This window comes from Capsicum annuum, chromosome 10 (genome assembly GCF_002878395.1).
Source record: "Capsicum annuum cultivar UCD-10X-F1 chromosome 10, UCD10Xv1.1, whole genome shotgun sequence".
Taxonomy (NCBI): domain Eukaryota; kingdom Viridiplantae; phylum Streptophyta; class Magnoliopsida; order Solanales; family Solanaceae; genus Capsicum; species Capsicum annuum.
Genome location: NC_061120.1, coordinates 16,496,346 through 16,519,902, shown reverse-complemented (window position 1 = coordinate 16,519,902; position 23,557 = coordinate 16,496,346). Strand labels below are relative to the sequence as shown.

At 34.9% G+C, this 23,557-nt stretch overlaps 1 protein-coding gene across 1 annotated transcript; it reads left to right on the top strand.

Moving 5' to 3' along the window:
• The first annotated feature begins 2,550 nt into the window (after positions 1-2,550).
• On the top strand, positions 2,551-9,622 carry LOC107845582 (pentatricopeptide repeat-containing protein At2g20710, mitochondrial). The gene is made up of 2 exons (XM_016689995.2): positions 2,551-2,953; positions 7,998-9,622. The coding sequence occupies exons 1-2, from the start codon at positions 2,672-2,674 to the stop codon at positions 9,192-9,194; spliced, it is 1,479 nt and encodes a 492-aa protein (XP_016545481.2). The 5' UTR covers positions 2,551-2,671; the 3' UTR covers positions 9,195-9,622.
• Positions 9,623-23,557: the final 13,935 nt, after the last annotated feature.

Genomic DNA, 23,557 nt, shown 5'->3' with positions numbered 1-23,557 from the left:
GGATGCTTCGGGATATCCGCAGGCTGAGGAGGGCCCTACTACTGCCGGTTGAAGATTGGCCAGCTGACAACAACAACAACAACAACAACAACAACAATAATAATAATAATTAGATTATTTTTTTCTTTTAGTCTATGTATTTTTATTTATTTTTTTAATAAAAAAATTATGTTTGATCGGCTTTGATGTCTTAATTCATACTTAATTTTCATTCTGTCTATTATTTCTTCGACAAACATGTCGACGATTGGACCTAAGGAATAATTTTGAACCCAGTAGCAATAACAAGAGTTGAAACATATTGGTTATCTGTTGGGTTTGTGGTAGGAGCTGATTTGTGTTGTTCTAAACATATCACTAATCTGTTGCAATAGATAAATAGTCTGTTGCAACAGATAATCAGTCTGATGCAACAGATAATAAGTCTGTTGCAACAGATAACTAGTCTGTTACAACAGATAACTCTTCTGTTGCAACAAATTACCCATCTGTTCGACTCATATTACGGGCACTATAGAACCATAAACATGAATCCAACACATGAGTCTTCCGTTGCAATAAATTACTCATCTGCTGCAACAGATGAGTGATCTATTTAAATTGTAGGCTCTTATGTTGGATTTATTATCGGGTTCTATCCATTATTGGGAAAAAACAGCAGTAGATGTGTACCCAGATGACAAATTCGACTAAAGATCAAAATTTTACTTACCAAAGTCACCTATCAAGTAATGCCGAAGTGAAAAGTAATGTACAAAATAAAATTTCACCTAAAAAATTGGTCAAGTAGCAGCAGTAATGGTAAAAACAAAAACAACAATGGTCGACAAGAAGAAGATGAAGATGATAATGAAATAGAAGATGACGAATAAAAGAGCAGCAACAATAATCGTGAAGAGAAAGAAAACAATAATGGGTGAGAAAAAAGAGAAACACATATTTTTTTCCTTTCGTTTCCTGTTATATTAACTAACATTTGGATAAAAGTGTAAATTCAAAAACTTGTGAGTTATTTTCAAACTTTTCCAACTTTCTTTATCCATAATAAAGTAATTGTCACTTACACTCAATTATTAAGACCTGAGTCCTCTACACCTTATTTTAAAACTTTTTTATCACCTACAGCTCAAAGCCCCAACTCACTTTTTAAAAATCTTTCACATTTTAATATAATACTAATAAAATATAAGCATTTATTTTAGTTTAAGCACACATATATTTTACCACCAGAAGTTTCAAATGGTTGATCTATCATTACTTTTGCGTTTTTCATGCAGTACCTCTTTCTCTTGCTACCAGAGGCTAAGAGATATCCATAAATTTGAATTATATTTGAGGTACGATTTTTTTGTTGTTGCTATATTTAAAATCTTTTCTTGTTTTTAAAGTTAAATTTTTACAAAAATCATTGATTACATTCTTATTACGTACTTAAAACTTTTAATATCTAGTACTTCTTAAATTTTTCTCATTCTAATGTTTTTATATTTATTTCTAGATTTTTCAAATCTTCTTAAAATTTAGTTGATTTAAAATTCTTAAACTAATTAAAAAAATATTAGTTGTCATTAATTTCGATGACTTCTAATAAGGAAAGGTTTTGTCATAAATATATTTAATTAATTTTCAGCATATAAATATTAGGAAAAATCACTAATTTTGATGACTTCTAATAAGGAAAGGTTTTACCATAAATATATTTAATTAATTTTTAACTTTTAAATATTAGGAGAAAAATAGTGAAAAGACGATTTTGTCTAAAACAAAGACTTTTAATAAAGGACAAAAAATTCAAATAACATTTCTCAGGTGATCCACTCTTTTAATATTATACTAGTTTAGGTGTACGTGCCTTGCGCGTGTACCTCACTTTAATGAGTTTAAATATTACACTAAATATGATATTTGTTTAAATAATAAAAATAAATATAATAATTAAATTTAATATCTTTTGAGTTTGTAAAGATGGATAATTTATTTATTAAACCTAATCTTCAATATTTATAGAAGTATTTCCTTAATAGATTCCTATTTTAGGAGTATTTTTCTAATTGAACAGTAGAAAGAAAAATATTAATTAATTCTTCTACTATATATTTTAGCAGTCTCATATATTTTAGAAAGTCTAGTAGAAAGAAAAATATTAATTAATCTTCCTACCATATATTTTAAGAGTCTTATATATTTTAGGAAGTCTAGTTAATATAATAAAAAATAATTAAATAATAAATTAAAAAATAATGAAAAAACAGTTTTGTTTAAAGAAGAGTCTTTTAACGAAAGAAAGTTCAAATCACCTTCAAAAAGTTTAAATTTTTAATATATTATAGATATACATTTATATATATATATATATATATATATATATATATAAATTATAGATAGATACACTTAAAGAAACCCTTTTAAAAATCTTGGTTAAATGCTAATTATTACTACAATTTTTTTTTAAATTTATTGATCAAATACAACTTACTTATCATCAAAAGTCCCTTTTAAAAAATACATTTTTAAAACTAATTTTAAAAGTTTGATCAAACAACATTATCTATATTAATTAACCTATCAAATATAATTCTTTCTTTCCTTTTATGCTTTCTGCCCCTAAAACCCTTAAAACCCCAACACCATTTCTTCTTCACTTTCCTCAATATTCACCATAAAACCTAAAATGGAAGCGTTTGTCCCTATCTCAAGAACTTCAAATCCAATATCTTTTTACAAAAATGTATTTACCCGTTTCTACGTTTCGACCCCAAATAATTATCTTTACAAAAATCCCACCAAAAGAGACTCATTATACAGAAGAATTTCACCCATAGGTGACCCAAAAGTGTCTATAGTGCCTGTACTTGATCAATGGATTAAAGAAGGGAAACATGTTGTTAAAGAAGAACTTCAGAGTATTATCAAAGAATTAAGAAGTTTCAGAAGATACAAACATGCCCTTGAGGTAACATTTACTTTATATGCACTTGTGTATTGGTAAGAGACGGATTCAAGATTTGAATTTCATGAATTATATACTCACCCCATTTCATATGACTTGGCCCTTGAGGACCTGACATGCGTATTTTACTAAATTAACTTTATTAATAATGCTTTGAACTCTATATTTTGACTACTTCTTTTATAGTTATTTAATGGCATAATACATAAGCAATGCCCTTTAAATTGGCGTTAGTTCGCATATATGACCTCCAACTTTGTATGTGCACAAGTAGACACTTAAATTTGTATAAAATTGAACAATTGACACATGTGTCCTATGTGGCATAATACATGTAGGATGTCACGTAGGACACGAATCGGCCACACATGACGCGTGTGTCAACTTATTCAACTTTCTGCAAGTTTAATTGCCTGCTCATGCACCCAAAGTTGGAGATCATAAATGCAATTTGAAGCCAAGTCGAAGGAAAAATTTATGTATTATGCCTCATTTAATACTCATTGTAGTATGGAAAGCGAGTAATAAAATTTTCTTGTTTTGCTAGAATTAAGCTTTTCTCCTCTATTTTAAGAATTTCAAATTCAATATCTGTTCCCAGAAATGTGTTAACCCGTTTCTACGCTTCGACCCCAAGTAATCATCTTTACGAAAAACCCACCAAAAGAGACTCATTATACAGAAGAATTTCTCCATACGTGACCCAAAAGTGTTTATAATACCTGTACTTGATCCATGGATCAAAGAAGGGAAACATGTTAAAGAAGAACTTCAGAGTATTATCAAAGAGTTAAGATATTACAGAAGATGCCCACATGCCCTTGAGGTAACATTTACTTTTATCTATGCTTATGCATTGGTAAGACGTTGATTCAAGATTTGAATTTTATGAATTTCCTGCCACGATTGCGAGTTAATAAATTATTTATTGTCAAATATTTATGGCATAATATATAAATGTGTCCTTTGCCCTCTAACTTTGAGTGTGCATAAGTAAACATTTAAACTTGTATAAAGTTGAACAAGTAGATACACTCCCACGTGGAATTTTCACACAGGACACGTTGTTCAACTTTACTTTATTTACACTTGTGTATTGGTAATACACGGATTCAAGATTTGAAGTTTATGAGTTTATACGACGATCTCAAGTTAATATATTCTCAACCCATTTCATATTACTTGGCTCCTAATGTTACATACGTATTTTGCTAAATTAACCTTATTAATGATGCTTTGAAACTCCAAATTTGACTATTACTACTTTATATAGTTATTTCGTTGAGTTAATAATTCAGATGGTCACTCAACTTTGAACTTTTATCCCGAAAAGTCACTCAACTTTGATCTTTACTTCAAAAGTCACTCAACTTTCACATTTTCACTCAGAAAGTCACTCAAACTATTTAATCATTTTTTTAAATAATATTTGCTTATGTAGAATTATTATTTAAATGTAAAATTCAAAAAAATAAAAAATTATCTCTTAATGACCATTTTATCCTTATTCCCATAGTTTTAGTATCTCCCCTCCTTTCTCATTTTTCTTCTCCTTCTCGCATATTGTAATTGATTCAACATTAAATATGTTTAATAAAATATCAAAGGGTCACATTAAAATTTAACAGTAACCAAAGAATTAAAATTATAATTATTTTGCTCTACCTTTTCAATCCTTGTTTCAACTTCTTTTCTTCCATCTGATATTGATGTTCGCATTGAAATCTAATTAAATTTAAATTTACACATTATATAGCTTATTATAAATGCGACGCTCTCAACAATAAACAGCCCCCCCCCCCCCCCTCCCCCTTCCCTTTTCCTGTTTTCACTCTAAAGATGCCCTTTTTTATAAATGTCTTATATGTATGATGGATTAGGGATTTTATACCCATAACTAAATATTATGAGTAACATACCTACGTTATAGGAATTCACTATATGTATGTAATAACTACGTACACGAGACTTTTAGTAATAAATGAGTTAAATTACGTATTATTTAGTTATATTTCATCGTTTAATATAGTTTATATTAATATAGTTTATAAGTGTCTTATATGTATGATGGATTAGGGATTTTTTATCCATAGCTAAATATTATGAGTAATATACCTACGTTATAGGGATTCACTATATGTATGTAATAACTATGTACACGTGACTTTTATTAATAAATGAGTTAAATTACGTATTATTTAGTTATATTTCATAGTATTAATATAGTTTATATTAATAGTTTTTTATCCTTAGATTATTGTTAAATTTAATTTGATATTTTAATATTTTATTAGGCATATTTAATGTTGAATCAATTACAATATGTGAGAAGGAGAAGAAAAATGAGAAAGGAAAATTAATTTATGGGAATAAGGATAAAACGGTCATTAAGAGATAATTTTTTATTTTTCTGAATTTTGTATTTAAATAATAATTCCACATAAGCAAATGTTATTTAAAAAAATGATTAAATAGTTTGAGTGACAATCTGAGTAAAAATGTGAAAGTTGAGTTGAAGTAAATATCAAAGTTGAGTGACTTTCTGGGATAAAAGTCCAAAATTGAGTGACCATTTGAGTTATTAACTCTATTGCGTTTGGAAAAAAAGTAATAAAATTTTCTTGATTTGCTAAAATGAAGCTTTTGTCCTCTATCTCAAGAACTTCAAATTCATTATCTTTTCATAGAAATGTGTTAACCCGTTTCTACATTTCGGCCCCAAGTAATTATCTTTACAAACCCACTAAAGGAGACTTATTGTACAGAAGAATTTCACCTGTAGGTGACCCAAAGTGTACAGTACCTGTACTTTTCAATAGATCAAAGAAGGGAAACATGTGGTTAAAGAAGAACTTCAGAGTATTATCAAATAATTAAGAAGTTTAGAAAATACACACATGCCCTTGAGATAACATTACTTTTATCTACACTTGTGTATTGGTAAGACATTGGTTCAAGATTTGAAGTTTATGAGTTTCTTGCCACGATCGAAAGTTAATATGCAAAAATAATTGAGTTTACTGACAAATATTTATAAATATTTGGTGTATTTCTTTGTGTATATACAAAGTCTATGCAAAAGTTAAAGGGTTCATGTACATTGTACTCTAGCTCCGCCTCTGCTATTAGTCACGCTGTTGTAATTTAAGTTGTCATTCGTTCTATGAATTTGAGCCAATTTTGTGTGAATTAGATCATTTCTTATGTTTCATTGAAGGCATAATACATAAAAAGGCACTCAAACTTGGCATCGACAAGTAAGCAATTCAACTTTGATAGTGCACATCTAGACGCCTCAACTTGGTCTCAGCTTATAACTAAACACTCTAACTCATCCCCATTGTGTCCCGTAAATACCCGAGGCTAACATGACACATAAATTTTGAAGGTGTCTAGATGAATGACGATCACTTTGTAAGTTGAAGGTTCAACTGACCCTATGGAGACAAGTTGAGGTGTCTAGGTGTGCATACTCAAAAGTTAGAGTATTTACTTGCCAACTGAGGTCAAATTTGAGTGTCTATTTATATATTATGCCTTTTTTAAACAAATGGGTAAAGGGTAAATCCCATTATTTCTATTGATTAAGGTCCTGATGCTTGACAATTTTCTTATGGAACAAGTTTAATCATTTTAACTCTGCTTAGAATAGCTGGTCCTAAGTACCGGTAGCATAAATAACAGAAGCGGAGTCAAGATTTCAACTTTATGAGTTCTAGATTACGATATCAAGTGGTAATAAGTATGTTCTAAATTTAGCTTATGTACATATGTAATGAATTTTTGAATACAAATAGACTATTTGAGCAAAAGCTATCTGGTCTTCTACCTCCACCCATGCGTATAACACAACAACAACAAACCCAGTGTATTCCCACATAGTGTCTGGGGAGGGTAAGATGTACGCAGTCCATACCACTACCTCCGATGAAGTAGAGAGGCTATTTCCGATAGACCCCCAGCTCACGACACGAGATACTAATTAAATCCGAAATAAAGCATGGGAAAAGATGAAAAGACATAACTAATCCACCCACAAAGGATAATAAACAAAGAATAGTAAACAAATACGTAATAAGGCATGCAACAATGTGGCATAACAAGAAAAGTACACCCACCCAGTATTTCCCTACCCCAACTACCCAAACTATCACTAACCTTCTATCCTGATTCGCTTCCTCCAGATCTTCCTATCTAGGGTCATGTCCTCAGTGAGCTGCAACTGCTCCATGTCCTGCCTAATCACCTCTTTCCAGTAGTTTAAATTGTGATGAATCCTCTCAATAAGATGAAATTGGATACAGAGGATTTATGTTGTTAACCTGTTTGGGGTTGAAAAGTGTTGTTAATTTATTCATTTTGTAGTTGTTTGTACCCTTTGTACAGCTTTCCTATTTGAGTTGTTTTCTTACTAAGATGTCCCAGAGAAAAACTTTGGTAGAAATCCTGATTATAGAAGTGCATCTTAGGATCTTCCAGGTGGTGCTTGTGGTTGTTTTCAGGATTTTCCTATAGTTTAGGTGTGATACCCTGAGAGCCTCCAGTGTATAGTATATACATCACTTTGCTTCATTAGTCTGTTTATGCATGTTGATGCTGTGAAATAAATGTTTTTCTATTGATTCCTAGGGTCCTAAGTCAAGGTCTTTGTTATGTAGGTTCCTAGTCTTCTCGTTATGCTTGTACGGCGAGAATGATAGCCTGGAAATATAAATATTTCTTCAAAAAGAAAATACTGGTGTATGTTCTTGATACATATCAAAGCTGTGCATGCATTTGTGCACTGATGGGGCTACTCCGTTTCGGCAATGTGTTTTAAATGCCAATGGTATAATAACCACCAAATTTTAACTTTGTGTTGTCATGTGAATATTTATCGAATCATAAGTGATATAGTTTCCCACCCTTGCAAGATGTAGAAAGAAACAAAATTTTGTGTACCTGTCAGGAGGTCCAAGGCGGACAGATCAAGCTGCCCACTTTTATTTCATACTGAGATGATTTAATCAATGCTGCATGCTGAGTGATCTTCTAAATTTGTCCACAGGTATCTTACTGGATGACGGACAAAAGATTTTTCACCCTCCAACCTTCTGATATTGGAGTGCGAATTCAACTGATTTTTAAAACTAAAGGTCTAGAAGAAGTTGAAAAGTATTTAGATAGCATCCCACAGCAATTTAAAGGCTTTTACATGTATTCATCTCTTCTCAACTGTTATACCAGTGAGAAGTCTGTAGAGAAAGCTGAGGCCATTATGCAAAAAGTAAGGGATATGAGGTTTAATCGTACACCGTTGTGCTACAATTTCATGATGAACATGTATTATCAAACAGGAAATTGGGAGAAAATGGACAACATGATGAATGAAATGGAGGGGAAGGGTATAATTTTTGACCAGTTCACTCTCATGATCAGGTTAAGTGCATATGCTGCTGCTGGAGATTCTGGTGGAATAGATAAAATAGCAATGATGTTGGAATCTGATAAACGGATCACATTAGATTGGAATGTTTATACTATCATTGCTGAGAAGTATCTCAAAGTTGGGCAAGCGGAAAAAGCTCTGGCAATGCTGACTAAACTGGAGGGCATGCTTGCCACAATCAAGAATAAGCATGCTGCATTTGATTTATCACTAAAACTTTACGCGCAGGCTGGAAAGAAGGAAGAGCTACATCGAGTTTGGGATCTGTACAAACAGCAGAATCAACAAATTTATAACAAGGGTTACATTAGCATAATGAATTCATTGATGAAATTTGATGACATAGAAGGAGTTGAACAAATATTTGAGGAATGGGAATCACGGGGGTTATCCTATGACTTCCGAATTCCAAACATTTTGATCGGCGCATATTGTAAAAATGGTGTTCTACGCAAGGCTGAGGCCCTCATTGACAGAGGATTACCAAAAGGAGGTGTTCCTTCTGTCATCACGTGGTGTCATTTGGCAAGTGGGTATATCCATGAAGATCAGGTTTCAAAAGCCATTGAAGCATTGAACAAGGCAATCTCAATCTGCCCGCCTAAGTTTTTCCCTAGCGAGGAGACTTTACGTACCTGTGTAGAATATTGGGAAAATCAGGGAAATGTGGAGAAGGCTGAGGAGTTTGTGAGGTCTTTAGAGGCCGGGGGTGTCTTTTCAGCAGTTTTTTGTGACAAGTTGCGGTGCTTCATCAACAAAGGGGAACTACAAACAGGACCAGCATTGAAGGTGGGAACAACTGAAGGAGAGTTATGATTATGTGGGGGATGTATACTGCAAACTGAAGCTTATTAGGAAGCTCAATAGCATGTAGTCCAGTGAGTTAACAGGTGCTTTCACGTCTTTTGTTGGACAAACATAGCTGTTATTTTTGTTGACATTGAACACCCTGTCGTTGATCTCACTGAAACTTGTCAGTTGTTAGTTTCTAGTGATCTTAAGCTGCATTTTCATCCGTGATTGCTAACGGACCGCCTTAGTCATCAATTCTGTAAAGATGCTATATTCTCAGTACATGTTATGGTCAAATGAACTCTTAAAGTAGGTACTGACTTGTATAATCTGCTCCAGATGGATAGTCGATCCTACACCTCTTAATGAGCATGTATAGACTATTAAACCGCAACACTGGACACAACGTGTCTCTTTCCTGTTTTGGTACCAATGGCTACTGGGATGGAACATATCTTCTTTGTTTTGGTGTCAATGGCTGCTGGATTTCCATCTTCTTTTGTCTCAGCTTGTTTATGTTTGTGAAGAAATGACTAGTAAACTAGTTTGTTTCTTGTCATATATGGTGTTATAAGGTACTTAGCTTTGTGAGAATTCGGTTCACTGAAGTGCCAATTGTATAATTCAAGCAAAACATACACATTCTATTTGAAGAGTTATTATGACTTGCATAATTTTAATTCTGAAAATGTTGTTCAGTTGTTACATTAGTAACTCCAGAGCTTTCGACTAGTGGTAAGAGCACAACACATGATAATGGGACAAAAATACGGAAATGAATACAAAGTACGAAAATCAAAACAATAATAAAGGAAAGACGATAAACTTGAAAAATAGATAGATAGATAGATAGACATTAGATGATAAAGAAAGGACACCCCAAAGATATATTAAATTCACGGATCTTCCTCTCAATTATCACAAACATCTATCTCCTACGAAGACCGAGAGAGGAAGTGACCCCCTCACAATCAATGTTTCTAGACAATCACAAAGCTCCCAAGAAGCTTAGAAAACACTATCAAGTGTAAGTTCATCCAAAATCATCGAAGTCTAAAAAAGACGAAACCTAGTTGTTGATAGTCATGGGTTATTTATTATAAAATAGGCATTAAAGTGATCCAAAGAGCCAAATACTCAAAGAAAAGGCTCCTCCTTCGCTCATCCTCATCATGGTGGATCACAATACTCCTCTTCATCTCTAAAGGTTTTGCCAGTTACCTTGATTTAGAATATTTGGAGTAATTCGACTTGTATCATCCTCTCCTTCTTGAAGAGAATTTGTCCTCAATTCAAGAATTCATCATTTTCAAGATCAATATTTTCGAGGGAGTCCTTGGAATTGGTAGGGATCATAACTGCTTAACCAAGTAGAGTGAAATGCTAATATCTCCTTCTTGAGGCCAAACTTCTTCGGATGACACTTTGTTAGTTAGCATATTTGGGACGGTGATATCCCCACACATGGATCCTCTACAACCTCCACATTCTCATCAAAATCATCAACTCCTTCTATGCGTTTTTCTGCTCGCTTTACTTCATCTTTATAGTATGGGTCGCCTTTTCGAGTTGGACACTCACTAATCCAGTGACCCTATCCTTGACATTTAAAGCATTGGGTATCCTTAAGACTAGGATTACCTCCTTCTCTAGGGGATACCTTATAGCATTCTTCTCAAATGACCTTCTTTTCAAAAGACTTTTTGAACTTAGACCGTTGACTCCAAGTTGAGGACACTTGATTTCCTACCTTAGGCTTGATGGTATCCTTCTCCGCCTTGATATCTCCCTCAACATCAATAGCCGTTTCTAAGAGATTCATCCATTCAGGCAAACTTGTGTATTGACATTTCAGAGGTAATTTTTTGATTCAATCCCACTTTAAATCGGATCTTGGTGTGCTCTTCATCCTTATTGTAATCAAGCTTCAAGAGTAGGTTTTGAAATTCATCATAGTACACTTCAACACTCTTGTCTTCTTGTCTCAAATTGTACAACTTGGCAAGAAACCCTTGTCTATACCTCTCCAGTACATGCTTGACTCTCATAAAGGCCTTCATTACTTCCCATGGTGGATAATGACCTCCATAAAGAACTCCTTGCATTCTCTTAACCGATCCCCACCAAGTTAAAGCATATCCTTCAAATTGAGAAACGACATAGGTTGCCTTCTTAACATCGAGCAAATCATTAGCTTGGAAGATCCTATCATATTGTGACTCTCATTTGAAGTATCCTTCGAAGTCACTACCTTCATTAAAACTAGGAAGAGTGACCTTGATAAAATTGAGGCCGATGTCACGACCTCCATATCCACCCTGGTCTCTTGGACCATTTCCTTGAGTACCATAGCATAACCTCCTTCTACATGTCCCTCAAACTCTCCTTGAACGTTTACAACTTGGTTGGGTGTCATTTGGTTAAGTGAAGCTTGCTAAGGTGAGTTTGAATTTTGTGGTATTTTGTTGCGTGTTACTTGAATTTGTGGAACTTCATAGGGTGGGTATTAGGGTGGACTGAGGCTTTGTGGGTTCAATCCTTGTGGCATTTGATAGTTTGAAACTTGATTTTGTGGTGTTTGATAGGGTGGAGTGAGAATTTGTGGAGTTTGGGGTGAATTTTGAGGCATTTGTTGATTAAATTGTAGTGGTTGAACTACATGTCGTGGAATTTGGTTGACAGTAGTAGTAGTAGGTAAGGGAATATTTTCTTATGGAGTGGGGTGGAGCATATGGTTTAGAGTTCTAGGAGAGATGGTGACGGAAGTTTCTTGGCATGTCCGCCTGAAGTTGCTCGGAGGCTGTTTTTGGGAGTAGCATTAGAAGAGTTTAGACGTCCCTCCATATTCACCATCCTTCCATCCATATATGATACCCTCTCCTCGATGCCCAACATCCTTTCATTCATACCTCGTCGCATCCCCGTGCATCCCCGTGATAGCTTTCAAAATGGTATCAAGATTTGCTCCACTTGTGGTAGGTTGGATCTCATATTCCGATGTCATGGTACCTATCATAAGACACTCAACAGAACTAACAAACAAGGTTAACGTATGTGAAATCAAATCTCACAATCACTAGTGTTTGCACAATTGGATTGTCTCACAATTAGCTCAATTTGTTAATCTTGCTTGTTCACGTTGGTATATGAGGTGTTAATTTGCTACTCTCGGTTAGAATATATTCTTTTTAAAAGAAGAACAAATAACTCGATTGAAAACTAAAGGACTTGAATCAAAGAAGTTAACTAGGAAATAAACGATAAAACATACAAAAAAAGGGACAAGAAAGAAATGAGACGGACTCAAGAACTAATCAACAACTAAGTAACAAGTTATCCCGGGAGAACTAATTTCGGGATAAATTATCTCGGAATTAGTTATCCCACCATATATACGGAATAACTTATCCCATTACTAAGGCATAAATGGTAGGATAAGTAATCCTTTGACTAACTTATCCCATCAACCAAACATGAGATAAAACAATTTCATAATTTATCCCGGGACTATTATAACTTTTACCTCACACCAAACGACCCCCTTACTAGTTGAAAATTAGTCTTAGGAATCAAGAAAATGAAACTAGAAGATTAGAACCTGAGGAGAAGTTGATTTCAAGTGGTTAGAACCTGAGGAGAAGTTGATTTCAAGTGGTTGGCCTGCGTTGGGTGAGGAGCGACCGCAAGTGATGGCTGCCCTCGCAGGTGAAACTTCGCAGGCCAATCCAGTGTTACTGCACCTACATGTTGACCTGTGTTCATAGGTGGATGACCTACGTGGGCAGGTGCAGGCGCAGATTCCCTATGGCAGTACAACTGGAGTTTTCAAAATTTGTCCTTTTATGGTCCTTTTTGCACTCTCTCTCTTGAAATATTCCTTTTCTTTTTGGATACTCCTTTGTACCAACACCCACACACTTTCTCTTTCTTCATTTTTTGGATCAAACACCGCTTTTTAAATAATTTCTTCAACAAGATATGAGTTTAGGGAAGAACACCAAAAACAAAATAATCTTTAAAAATTCATAACTTCCTCATTTCAACTCGAATTCACCCCAAATTCGAGATCCAAGCTCCTTTTGGTATAGGTAAAACTCCATTACTTATCAGCCCTCAATATCATTCCAATGTTTTTAGATTTGAAGACCCATGTCGATCTTATTTAAGCTCAAACACGGCAATGGTAGAGCCTTCAAATCAACCCCGATTAAGATCAAATTTGACATTTGCACTCAAATAGTACTAGAGAATAAGATTCTAGCACTAGATATTCAAGAAAACACAAAAGTCAAAAACTCAAAATTCAAAAACTGATCCAAAGCGTTAGAAACCCTAATTTTTTATGACTTTTGATTTTTGTTCAATAATAACCCCAAGATTGAATTCGTGGAGACGAATCCAAGCTCGAGTTTGATACCGAATGATACGGGACAAAATACGGAAACAAACCACACAATATAAAAATCAAAACTATAATAAAGAAAAGACAATAAAATTAAAAAATAAATAGATAGATAGACACTAGATGATAAAGAAAGGACAACTCAAAGATATATTAAATCCGAGTATCTTTCTTTCGACTACCACAAACACCTATCTCCTATGAAAATCGAGAGAAGAAGTGAACCTCTCACAACCAATGTTTCTGGACAATCACAAAACTCCTAACAAGCTTAGAAAACAATCTCAAGAAACCTAGTTATTTATAGTAATAAATTATTTATTACAAAATGGGCTTAAAAGTGACCCCAAATGTCAAATGGGTTCAAAAGTAATCCTAAGAGCCAAATACTCAAAGAAAGAGACTCTCCTTCCTCTATCCTATCATGATGGATGGATCACGATACTCTTCTTCATCTCTAAAGCAACCAGATATTTACTTAGAGAAGGGTGAGGTACCTATTATAAACAGGTTTCAAATTGAGTGCCATCGTGCTTCGAGATTTTTCGATCAAAAAGAAAAAAAAGTTATTTACATAATGAGTGAATCATGGAAAACTAGGGAAGGAAAAATATTGAATTTTCTTTCTTTTAAGTGGCCACTTGTCAAACAATAAAGAAGGCTCATATAATTATCCATAAAAAATAGCCTCACATAAATTGTGTTAATTGTGTGACAATAAAATTTATCAATATCTAGAATTTGTTTTAAAATAATAAAGAATAAAGAAGAAGAAGAGTAGAGAGAATAAAGAGAGTAATTCTTATTTCTTCTCTTGAAAGATGATTTACAATGAAGGAAGTCCTTCTATTTATAGGAGAAATTTGCTCCTAGTTTCACATTAAAAGACAGATACATCAAATCCAAATAGACATCAAATAGATCTTGATAGACATTCACTATAATTGATATATATCACAACACTCCCCCTAAATGTCTAACAATACGCATATAGTCTACGTCATTAAAAACCTTACAAGGAAAATCCATTGGGACAAAACCTCGTAAGGGTAAAATAGTACAACGCTTATTAGCTCCCCCTAATAAGGACATCTTTGAATCTTTGCATTTCGGTCTTGTGCACCATCTTCTTGAAAGTTACAGTTGGAAGAGACTTGGTGAATAAATCAACCACATTGTCACTTGAACAAATCTGTTGTATATCAATATCACTATTCTTTTAGAGCTCATATGTATAGAAGAGCTTTGGCGAAATGTGCTTCGTTCTATCTCCTTTTATGAATCCTTCTTTAAGTTGTGCTATGCATGTTGCATTATCTTCATATAAAATCGTGGGTACTTTATCACATTTCAAGTCATATTTTTCTCGAATAAGATGTATTATGGACCTCAACCACACACACTATCGGCTTGCTTCATGAATAGCTATAATCTCAGTGTGATTCGATGAAGTGGCCACGATAGACTGCTTTGTAGATCTCCAAGATATGACAGTACCCTCACATATAGCACATAGCCTATTTAAGATCGAGCTTTATGCGGGTCAGATAATTACCCAGCATCAATATAACCAACAAGATCGGAACTGCAATCTTTAGAATAAAATAAACCCAAATCGATAGTCCCTTTTAGATACCGTAATATGTGTTTGATCCCATTCCAATGTCTCCTAGTAGGAGCAGAACTATATCTTGCTAACAAATTAACTGAAAAGGTTATATCAGGCCTTGTAGTGCTTGCACAATACATTAGTGCACCAATTGCACTAAGATATGATATTTCAGGATCAAGGAGTTCCTCATTTTTTTTCTTGAGCTCGGAATAGATCCTTATTCACATCAAGTGATTGAACAACCATCTGAGTACTTAATGGATGTGTTCCATCCATATAGAATCGTTTCAACACCTTTTCTGTGTAGGCAGATTAATGGACAAAGATACCGTTTGTCAAATGCTCAATTTGTAAACCAAGGCATAACTTTGTCTTTCCGAGATCTTTCATCTCAAATTCTTTATTTAGGTAATCAACTGCCTTTTAAAGCTCTATTGGTGTTCCAATAAGGTTTAAGGCATCGACATAGACAACAAGTATAACAAACTCCGACGTTGTTTTCTTTATGAAAACACATGGCCAAATTTCATCATTCGTATAACCTTCCTTATATAAATATCCACTAAGACGGTTATACCACATACGTTCAGATTGCTTTAAACCATACAATGATCTTTGCAATCTAATGGAATACATTTCCCGAGGCTTTGAACTATATGCTTTCGGCATTTTAAATTCTTCGAAAATTTTCACGTATATCTCATTATCAAGTGATCCATATAGATAGGCTGTTACCACATCCATCAAATGCATTTCAAGTCTCTCATGGACAGTGAAACTAATAAGATAATGCAATGTTATTGCATCCATAACTGGTGAATATTTCTCGTCATAATCGACACCAGGACATTGTGAGAATCCTTGTGCATCAAGGCGTGCTTTCATTTCTTTTTCGCACAAAGACCCATTTATAGCCTAACACCATTAGGTGTTTGAGTTATAGGTCCAAAAACTACACGTTTGGCAAGTGAATTTAATTCAGATTGAATTGCTTCTTGCTATTTTAGTCAGTCATTTCTTTGTCGATATTCTGTGACAGATCGAGGTTCAAGATCCTCACTATCTTGCATGATTTTCGTTGCAATATTATATGCAAAGACATAATCCACTACTATTTCATATCTATTCAAATTAGTTTCAACATCACTTGAATTTATGGATAATTCCTCATTTTCTTGAGTCTCAAGCTCATTAATTCCTTCAGGAATATTAACATTACTCAAATCTTGAACTTCCATATGAGGATCTTTTGTAGTGTCATCTTGATCATTTGTTTTTCTTTTTCTAGGATTTTGATCCTTAGAACCTAATGGTCTACCACGCTTCAAGCGTGCTTTAGATTCATTAGCTATGACACTAGTGGATGGTCCTTTAGGGACATCAATTCGAATTAGGACATTCTCTGCAGGAGTATGTGATTTGGTGATCCTTTTCAAATCAGTAAATGCGTCTAGCATTTGATTTGCAATTTTCTGCAGGTGAATAATCTTTTTTACTTCTTGCTCACAAATAGAAGCACGTGGATCAAGATGAGATAGTGATGGATTTCACTATCTTCTCCCCCTAATTTTGAGAAAACTATCTCATCAAATCGATAATCTGCAAATCGAGCAGTGAACATATCTCCCGTTAGTGGTTCAAGATAGCAGATAATGGAGGGTGATTCAAACCCAACATAAATTCCTAACCTTCTTTGGGGGTCCATCTTGGTGCGGTTTGGTGGTGCTATAGGCACATAAATACCGCACCTAAAAATTCTCTAATGAGATATATTAGGCTCTTGACTCAAAACCAATTACAACGGAGAAAATTTATGATAATTTATCGGTCTAAAATGAACAAGTGTTGTAGCATGCAAAATTGCATGACCCTAAACAGAAGTGGGTAACTTAGTTTTCATAAGCAATGATCTTGCTATCAACTGCAAACGTTTAATTAATGACCCAGCAAGGCCATTTTGAGTGTGAACATGGGGTACAGGATGTTCCACTCTTATCAAAATCGATAAGCAATAGTCATTAAATGCTTGGGATAAAAATTCTGCAGCATTGTTAAGGCGAATAAACTTAATTTGATTAGCGAAAAATTGTTCCCATAATCGTATTATTTGTGCCAACAATTTCACAAATGCCAAGTTGCGAGATGACAAAAGGCACACATGAGACCATCTAGAAGAAGCATCTATTAGGACCATGAAGTATTTAAACGACCCACTAGGTAGGTGAATGGGTCCACAAATATCCCCATGTATGCTTTCCAAGAACGCGGGGGATTCAATCCTAACTTTTTTGGCGAGGGCCTCACAATCAGCTTGTCTTAATAACAAGCATTGCATGAAAATTCACCATTCGAAAGAACCTTCAAGTTCTTTAATGGATGATCATTTGAATTTTCTATGATTCGCCTCATCATTATAGATCCAGGATGTCCCAGAGGATCATGCCAAATGTAGACACGTAAAATTTATTGAATCAAATTCATATAAAATTTGGATTTGATCCATATTTTATTGGGTCTAAAATTAGTTTGGGCTATAAACCCGTTTTATTCTTCATCAAGGTTCATCTCACCTTGAGGCCCAAACTCATGCCACGTGTCAAATGACATGGCAATCCAGTCAAATTAAAGATCAATGAGGCAAGGCCACACAATCAAATGAGGTAGCAATCCAAGTCAAATTCAAGAGCCAATGAAACATTGTCAAGTGTCCTAAATGACATGTTTTGGCTAATCACAAGCAACCTTGTCACATAATATTTGTGATAAGCTTGAAAATTAAATGGACCAATTAGAATGAGGCAGAAGAGGTTATTTACACTTGGACTGCCTACCCCCTACAACTATAAATAGGAGGGTTACATAATTTTCTGAGGTCATTCTGCAAGCATTGGAGGAAGCTTCTGCATTGACTACACAACTCTTCAACGAATCGACTATCGGAGTTCTGCCCGAAGGTCAACTCGACAAGACGAAGTGCTGTCAGACAATTCTCGGAGATCCAAACGCATTTTTAGGAGGCTCAAATCATCCTACATTTGAGAATCACGCTGCAAAGGCCCTCGAATCACGAAAAAGCTTAGGAGAGAAGAATCAAGAGAATAACGAAATTGTACCCGCAAAATTACTTTAAATAAAATTATTCTTTTTGTTTATTTTATTTTTGCTTGCAGTTAATTTTCAGCACAAAGAAAATTTGTTGCAAACACCAAAGTACGAAAGTATTGGAATTAGTAAACTTCTGATTTACTAAAGAGTGTGCCTCAATTGGATAAATCTTTGTCCAATACAGATCAGAAGATAAAGCAGGGAACTTTTCTATAACACATGTCTGGCCAGAGACATTCTTGGTGATACCAAGATATTCAAGATTCATCTCATCAATTGTCTTGATATGATAACCATTTTCACGAATATCTTTAAAACTCATCAAGTTTCTCTGAAACTTGGGAGAGAACATAACATTATTTATGATAAGTTTAGTTCCCTTGGGCAAGATTATAATGGCTTTTCTGAAGCTTTCAATAAAATTAGCACTAACAAAAATTGTAGTAACATTAATCTTGCCCTTTAGATGAGAGAAATATTTCTCGTCTTTGAATATCATATGTGTAGTGCCAAAATCAATCAAACAAACATCTTCACAATTGGACAGCTTACTTTAAAAATTATTCATATCTTCAAAATAAAAAATATACATAAAATATATCATTGCACAATGTGAAAATCGTTAATAAATTATTAATTATCTTTTATTTAAGCAATTACTTACATAAGAATATAATAATATTACATGTAAAAATGCATGGGTCACTATTGCAGCAACAACAACAACAACAAACCCAGTGTATTCCCACATAGTGGGGTCTGGGGAGGGTAAAATATAGACAATCCATACCACTATCTCCAAAGAAGTAGCAAGGCTGTTTCTAATAGACCCCCGACTCAAGACACGAGATAATAACCAAATCCGTAATAAAGCATGGAACAAGATGAGAAGACATAAATACACCACCCACAATGAATAATAAACAAATAATAGTAAACAAATTCATAATAAAGCATGCAACAAGGTGTCATAACAAAAATAATACACCCACCAAGTAAAGCCCTACCCCAACGACCCAAACTGGTACTAGCCTTCTAACCTAATTCACGTCCTCCAGATCTTCCTATCTAGGGTCATGTCCTCAGTAAGCGACTGCTCTATGTCCCGCCTAATTAACTCTCTCTAGTATTTCTTCAGCCTACCCCTACCCCGCCTGAAGTCATCCAACACAAGCCTTTCACACCTACGAACCGGGGTATCCGTGCCCCTCTCATCACGTGCCCGAACCATCTCAATCGAACTTCCCGCATCTTGTCCTCCACCGTAGCCACTCCAACTTTTTCCCGAATGGTCTCATTCCGAACTCTATCACCCCTAGTAAGCCTACATATCCAACGTAACATCCGCATTTTCGCCACCTTTAATTTTTGAATGTGAGAGTTTTTGACTGGCCTACACTCCGCTCCATAAAGCATGGTCGGACGGACTACCATCCTATAGAACTTGCCTTTAAGTTTGGGCGGCACCTTTTTATCACACAACACCCCCGAGGCGAGCTTCCACTTCATCCATCTCGCTTCAATACGGTGGGAGACATCCCCGTCAATCTCACCATTCCCCTGAATTAAGGACCCGAGATACTTGAAACTATTCCTCTTACACACCTCCTGGGAATCCAACCTTACTACCACTTTGTTCTCCTGCCTCATGTCATTAAACTTGCATTCCGAATACTTTATCTTGCTCCTACTCAACCTGAACCCCTTAGACTCAAGGGTCTGTCTCCACACCTCTAGTTTATCATTCACACACCCCGCATCTCATCAATCAAAACTACATCTGCAAAAAGCATATATCAAGACACCTCTCCTTGAATATGCCACGTCAACACATCTATTACCAAAGTAAATAAAAATGGACTAAGAGTAGATCCTTGATGCAACCTGTCAAGACAAGCATGGGTCACTACTGCTCTTAAAAATATTTTATTTTATTACAATTAGTTACGTAAGTGCATGGCCAGACGCTATCTTGATTTTGTCTACTCGGACGTGAATTTCATTAGAATAATGACAAAATATATTCCATTAGAATAATGACAAAATATATATACCACTGCACTTTATTTGCTTTATTGAAATCAATATAACTAAAGTAGGAAAACAGAAACAACGAATTCCATTAAAATACAATAACTAATATTAGTACCATTGTTGTTTTTAGGCGTCTTTGAAGATGAATGTTAATTGTACCGTTTTGGTTTTTCTTCAATAAATAATGGTAAAATTGAAATTCAATTCAATTAAATAATAAACAACAATAATATAATTAAACTAATCAATATTAATCAAAAACTAATATTCATGCAAATAACTACTTTTACATGATTTCGTCTAATTCTAATCAATAAAAATAAATAAATTAAAAACCATTCACTCTTCCATGTTTACGGAACCATCACCGGTCAAGTGATCAATCTTTCCTTCAGGGTGCTCAACGAAGTCTGCTACATCCAAACTTGTGATGTCAACATTATTTTCAGAGAGAAAGTTAGCCTCGAGATTTCTCGATTTCTTCTTTAGTAATGCTTGATAAAGATCAACAAAGTGTTTGAGAGCACAACAGTCACGTGAATAATATCCTTTTCCACCACATCGGAAACAAATAATTGTTCACGTTTCTCATCTTTTTTCTTTTTGTTCGATGAATGATTAACACCCGAAACAGAGTTTCTTTCTTGGTCATTATGACCACGACCACGTCCACGACCTTTTTCACGCCTAGAATGATGAGCGTACACATCATTCACTTTAGGAAATTGTGCAGATCCAGTTGGTCGGTTCTCATGATTTTTCATCAATAATTATTATTTTGTTCAGCCACGAGAAGATGAGAACTCAGTTTAGTATACTTCTTGAAACCTTTTCTCGATATTGCTGCTGTAATAGCACATTTGAGGCATAAAAAGTGGAGAGCGTCTTTTCCATCGTATCATTATCATTGACCGTCTCTCCACATAGTTTCAATTGAGAAGAAATTTCGAACATGGCAGAATTATACTCATGAACAGACTTATATTCTTGAAATCTTAGATGCATCCACTCATATCGTGTTTTCGGGAGGATGACCATCTTTAAGTGGTCAAACCTTTGTTTTAAGCTATTCCACAATACGAGTGGATCCTTATTAGTAAGGTATTCATTTTTCAGAACTTCATCAAGATGATGACGTAAGAAAATCATAGCCTTAGCAAGATTTTGACTAGATGTTGTATTTTCATTCTTTATGGCGTATCCAAGACCCATAACATCTAGGTGGATTTCAGCATCCAACAACCATGAAATATAGTTCTTGCCCGAACTTTGAATGGCAACGAACTCATACTTCATAAGATTGTTAGCCATATGGAAAAGGGAAAAAATAAAAAATAATACCTTAGCCATAACCTTCAAATTTGAGACGGTAGAGTCTCGTGCTGATAACGTGTTATAAAACAAGAAATAACAAAGAAGAAGAGTAGAGAGAATAGAGAGAGTAATTGTTATTTCTCTTGAAGATGATTTACAATGAAGGAAGTGTTGAATTATTGGGTCTTTTTTCCTTCCTATGTGGATAAATGAAGCTCAATTTGGACCAACTCACTTTTGCCCATAGGCCCATTACTATGGGGCATATATATTGATCTTTTTAGGTCTTATTCACCATCACAAAAAGAGAGTTTTCAGCAGCCAAAGAGAGACAAACAAAGCTGATTTTCGCACCTAAATTCTAGCCACAACTTTCAACTTCAAATTGAGATTCCCGCTTTGTTTCTTGTCCGATTGAGCTGATTTTTGGACTGCTTGTTCCTCTAATCTCAATATTTGATTAGGAACTGACTGATCTTGATTTGGTGACATTTATCTCTTGTTCTTCATTCCCAAACAGTAGCTGCATTTTTTGTGCTTTCACTCCTTTATTTCTCTAGTGTTTGGTGCTGTGCTTTTATGTATTGTTTCTTGTTGTTTGGCACTTGTTTTGTGGCCATTTTGGAGAATAATATTGTAACTATTTGGTGATTATAGTGGAGGTTTGGTCCAGTAGTGTTTTACTCTTCACACTGAAGGGTTTTTCACGTAAATTTGGTGTCTTGTGTGATTGCCTTTATTCTTGCCTTATCATATTTGTGTGGTAATTCTTTTGCTGGCATATTACTTTGTTTTGCTTGGTTTTCTTGTCTCCTCTTAGTTCAATTGGAAGGAAAAGTTTAGAATTGGGTATTCTTCCGTTGTTACCCTATCAGGCTATTTCATAGTGCCCCTATCTTTCCCAACAAAGTGGTATCAGAGCCCAGGTTCGGGTGTATCGAAGTGGTGAATTGCGGTTGGTGAGAAGTTCCCAGTGTAACGACAAGACTGGAGATCTGCAGGTGGTGCCTTGTGTCAAAAGTCTTCTTAGCGAGTGGTGGTCAGGAGGCGTATTCCGTTGGATGATAACAGTGGTACAAGATATTTGGCAGATCATGTGAAGTGACCTAGTAGTAGTTGAGATCTACAATTGATGTCTTGTGTCGAAAGTTTTGTTGACAAGTGGTGGTCAAGCGGCGTGTCCCACTGGTTGGTAGTAGCGGTACAAGATGGTTAGCGAGATCAAATGAATTATCGCTGACGGGGAGGTCACAAGTGATGTGGTCTTGGTTTGAGGGGAGGATTGTTGAGAAGCAAACAATCCCACATCGGAGAAATAAAGGAAGCATGTCAAATATTTAAGAGTGTCACCCAACTTCACTAGAATGAGGCCTTTTGGGAAGGTGCCCAAAAACAAATTCGTGAGGATTTGGCCCAAAGAGGACAATATCATACTAGTGCGGAATTTGGGTGAAGTTACACACGGTCCCAATAGGAAGCCCTTCTAAAAGACAGGCGGATAATATCATACTAGCCTTCTATTTATAGGGGATTTGCTCCTAGTTTCACACTAAAACCTTCTATTTATAGGGAAAATTTGCTCCTAGTTTCACACTAAAAGACAAGCGGACAATATCATACTAGTGTAGAGTTTGGGTGAAGTTATACGCTGTCCCAATAGGATTCTATTTATAGGGGATTTGCTCCTAGCTCCTAGTTTCACACTAAAACCTTCTATTTATAGGGGAAATTTGCTCCTAGTTTCACATTAAAAGACAGGCGGACAATATCATACTAGTGTAGAGTTTGGGTAAAGTTATACGCTGTCCCAATAAGAAGCGCTTCTATTTATAGGGGAAATTTACTCCTAGTTTCACACTAAAAGACAGTTCTAAATATAGGAGAAATTTGCTCCTAGTTTCACACTAAAAGACAAGACAG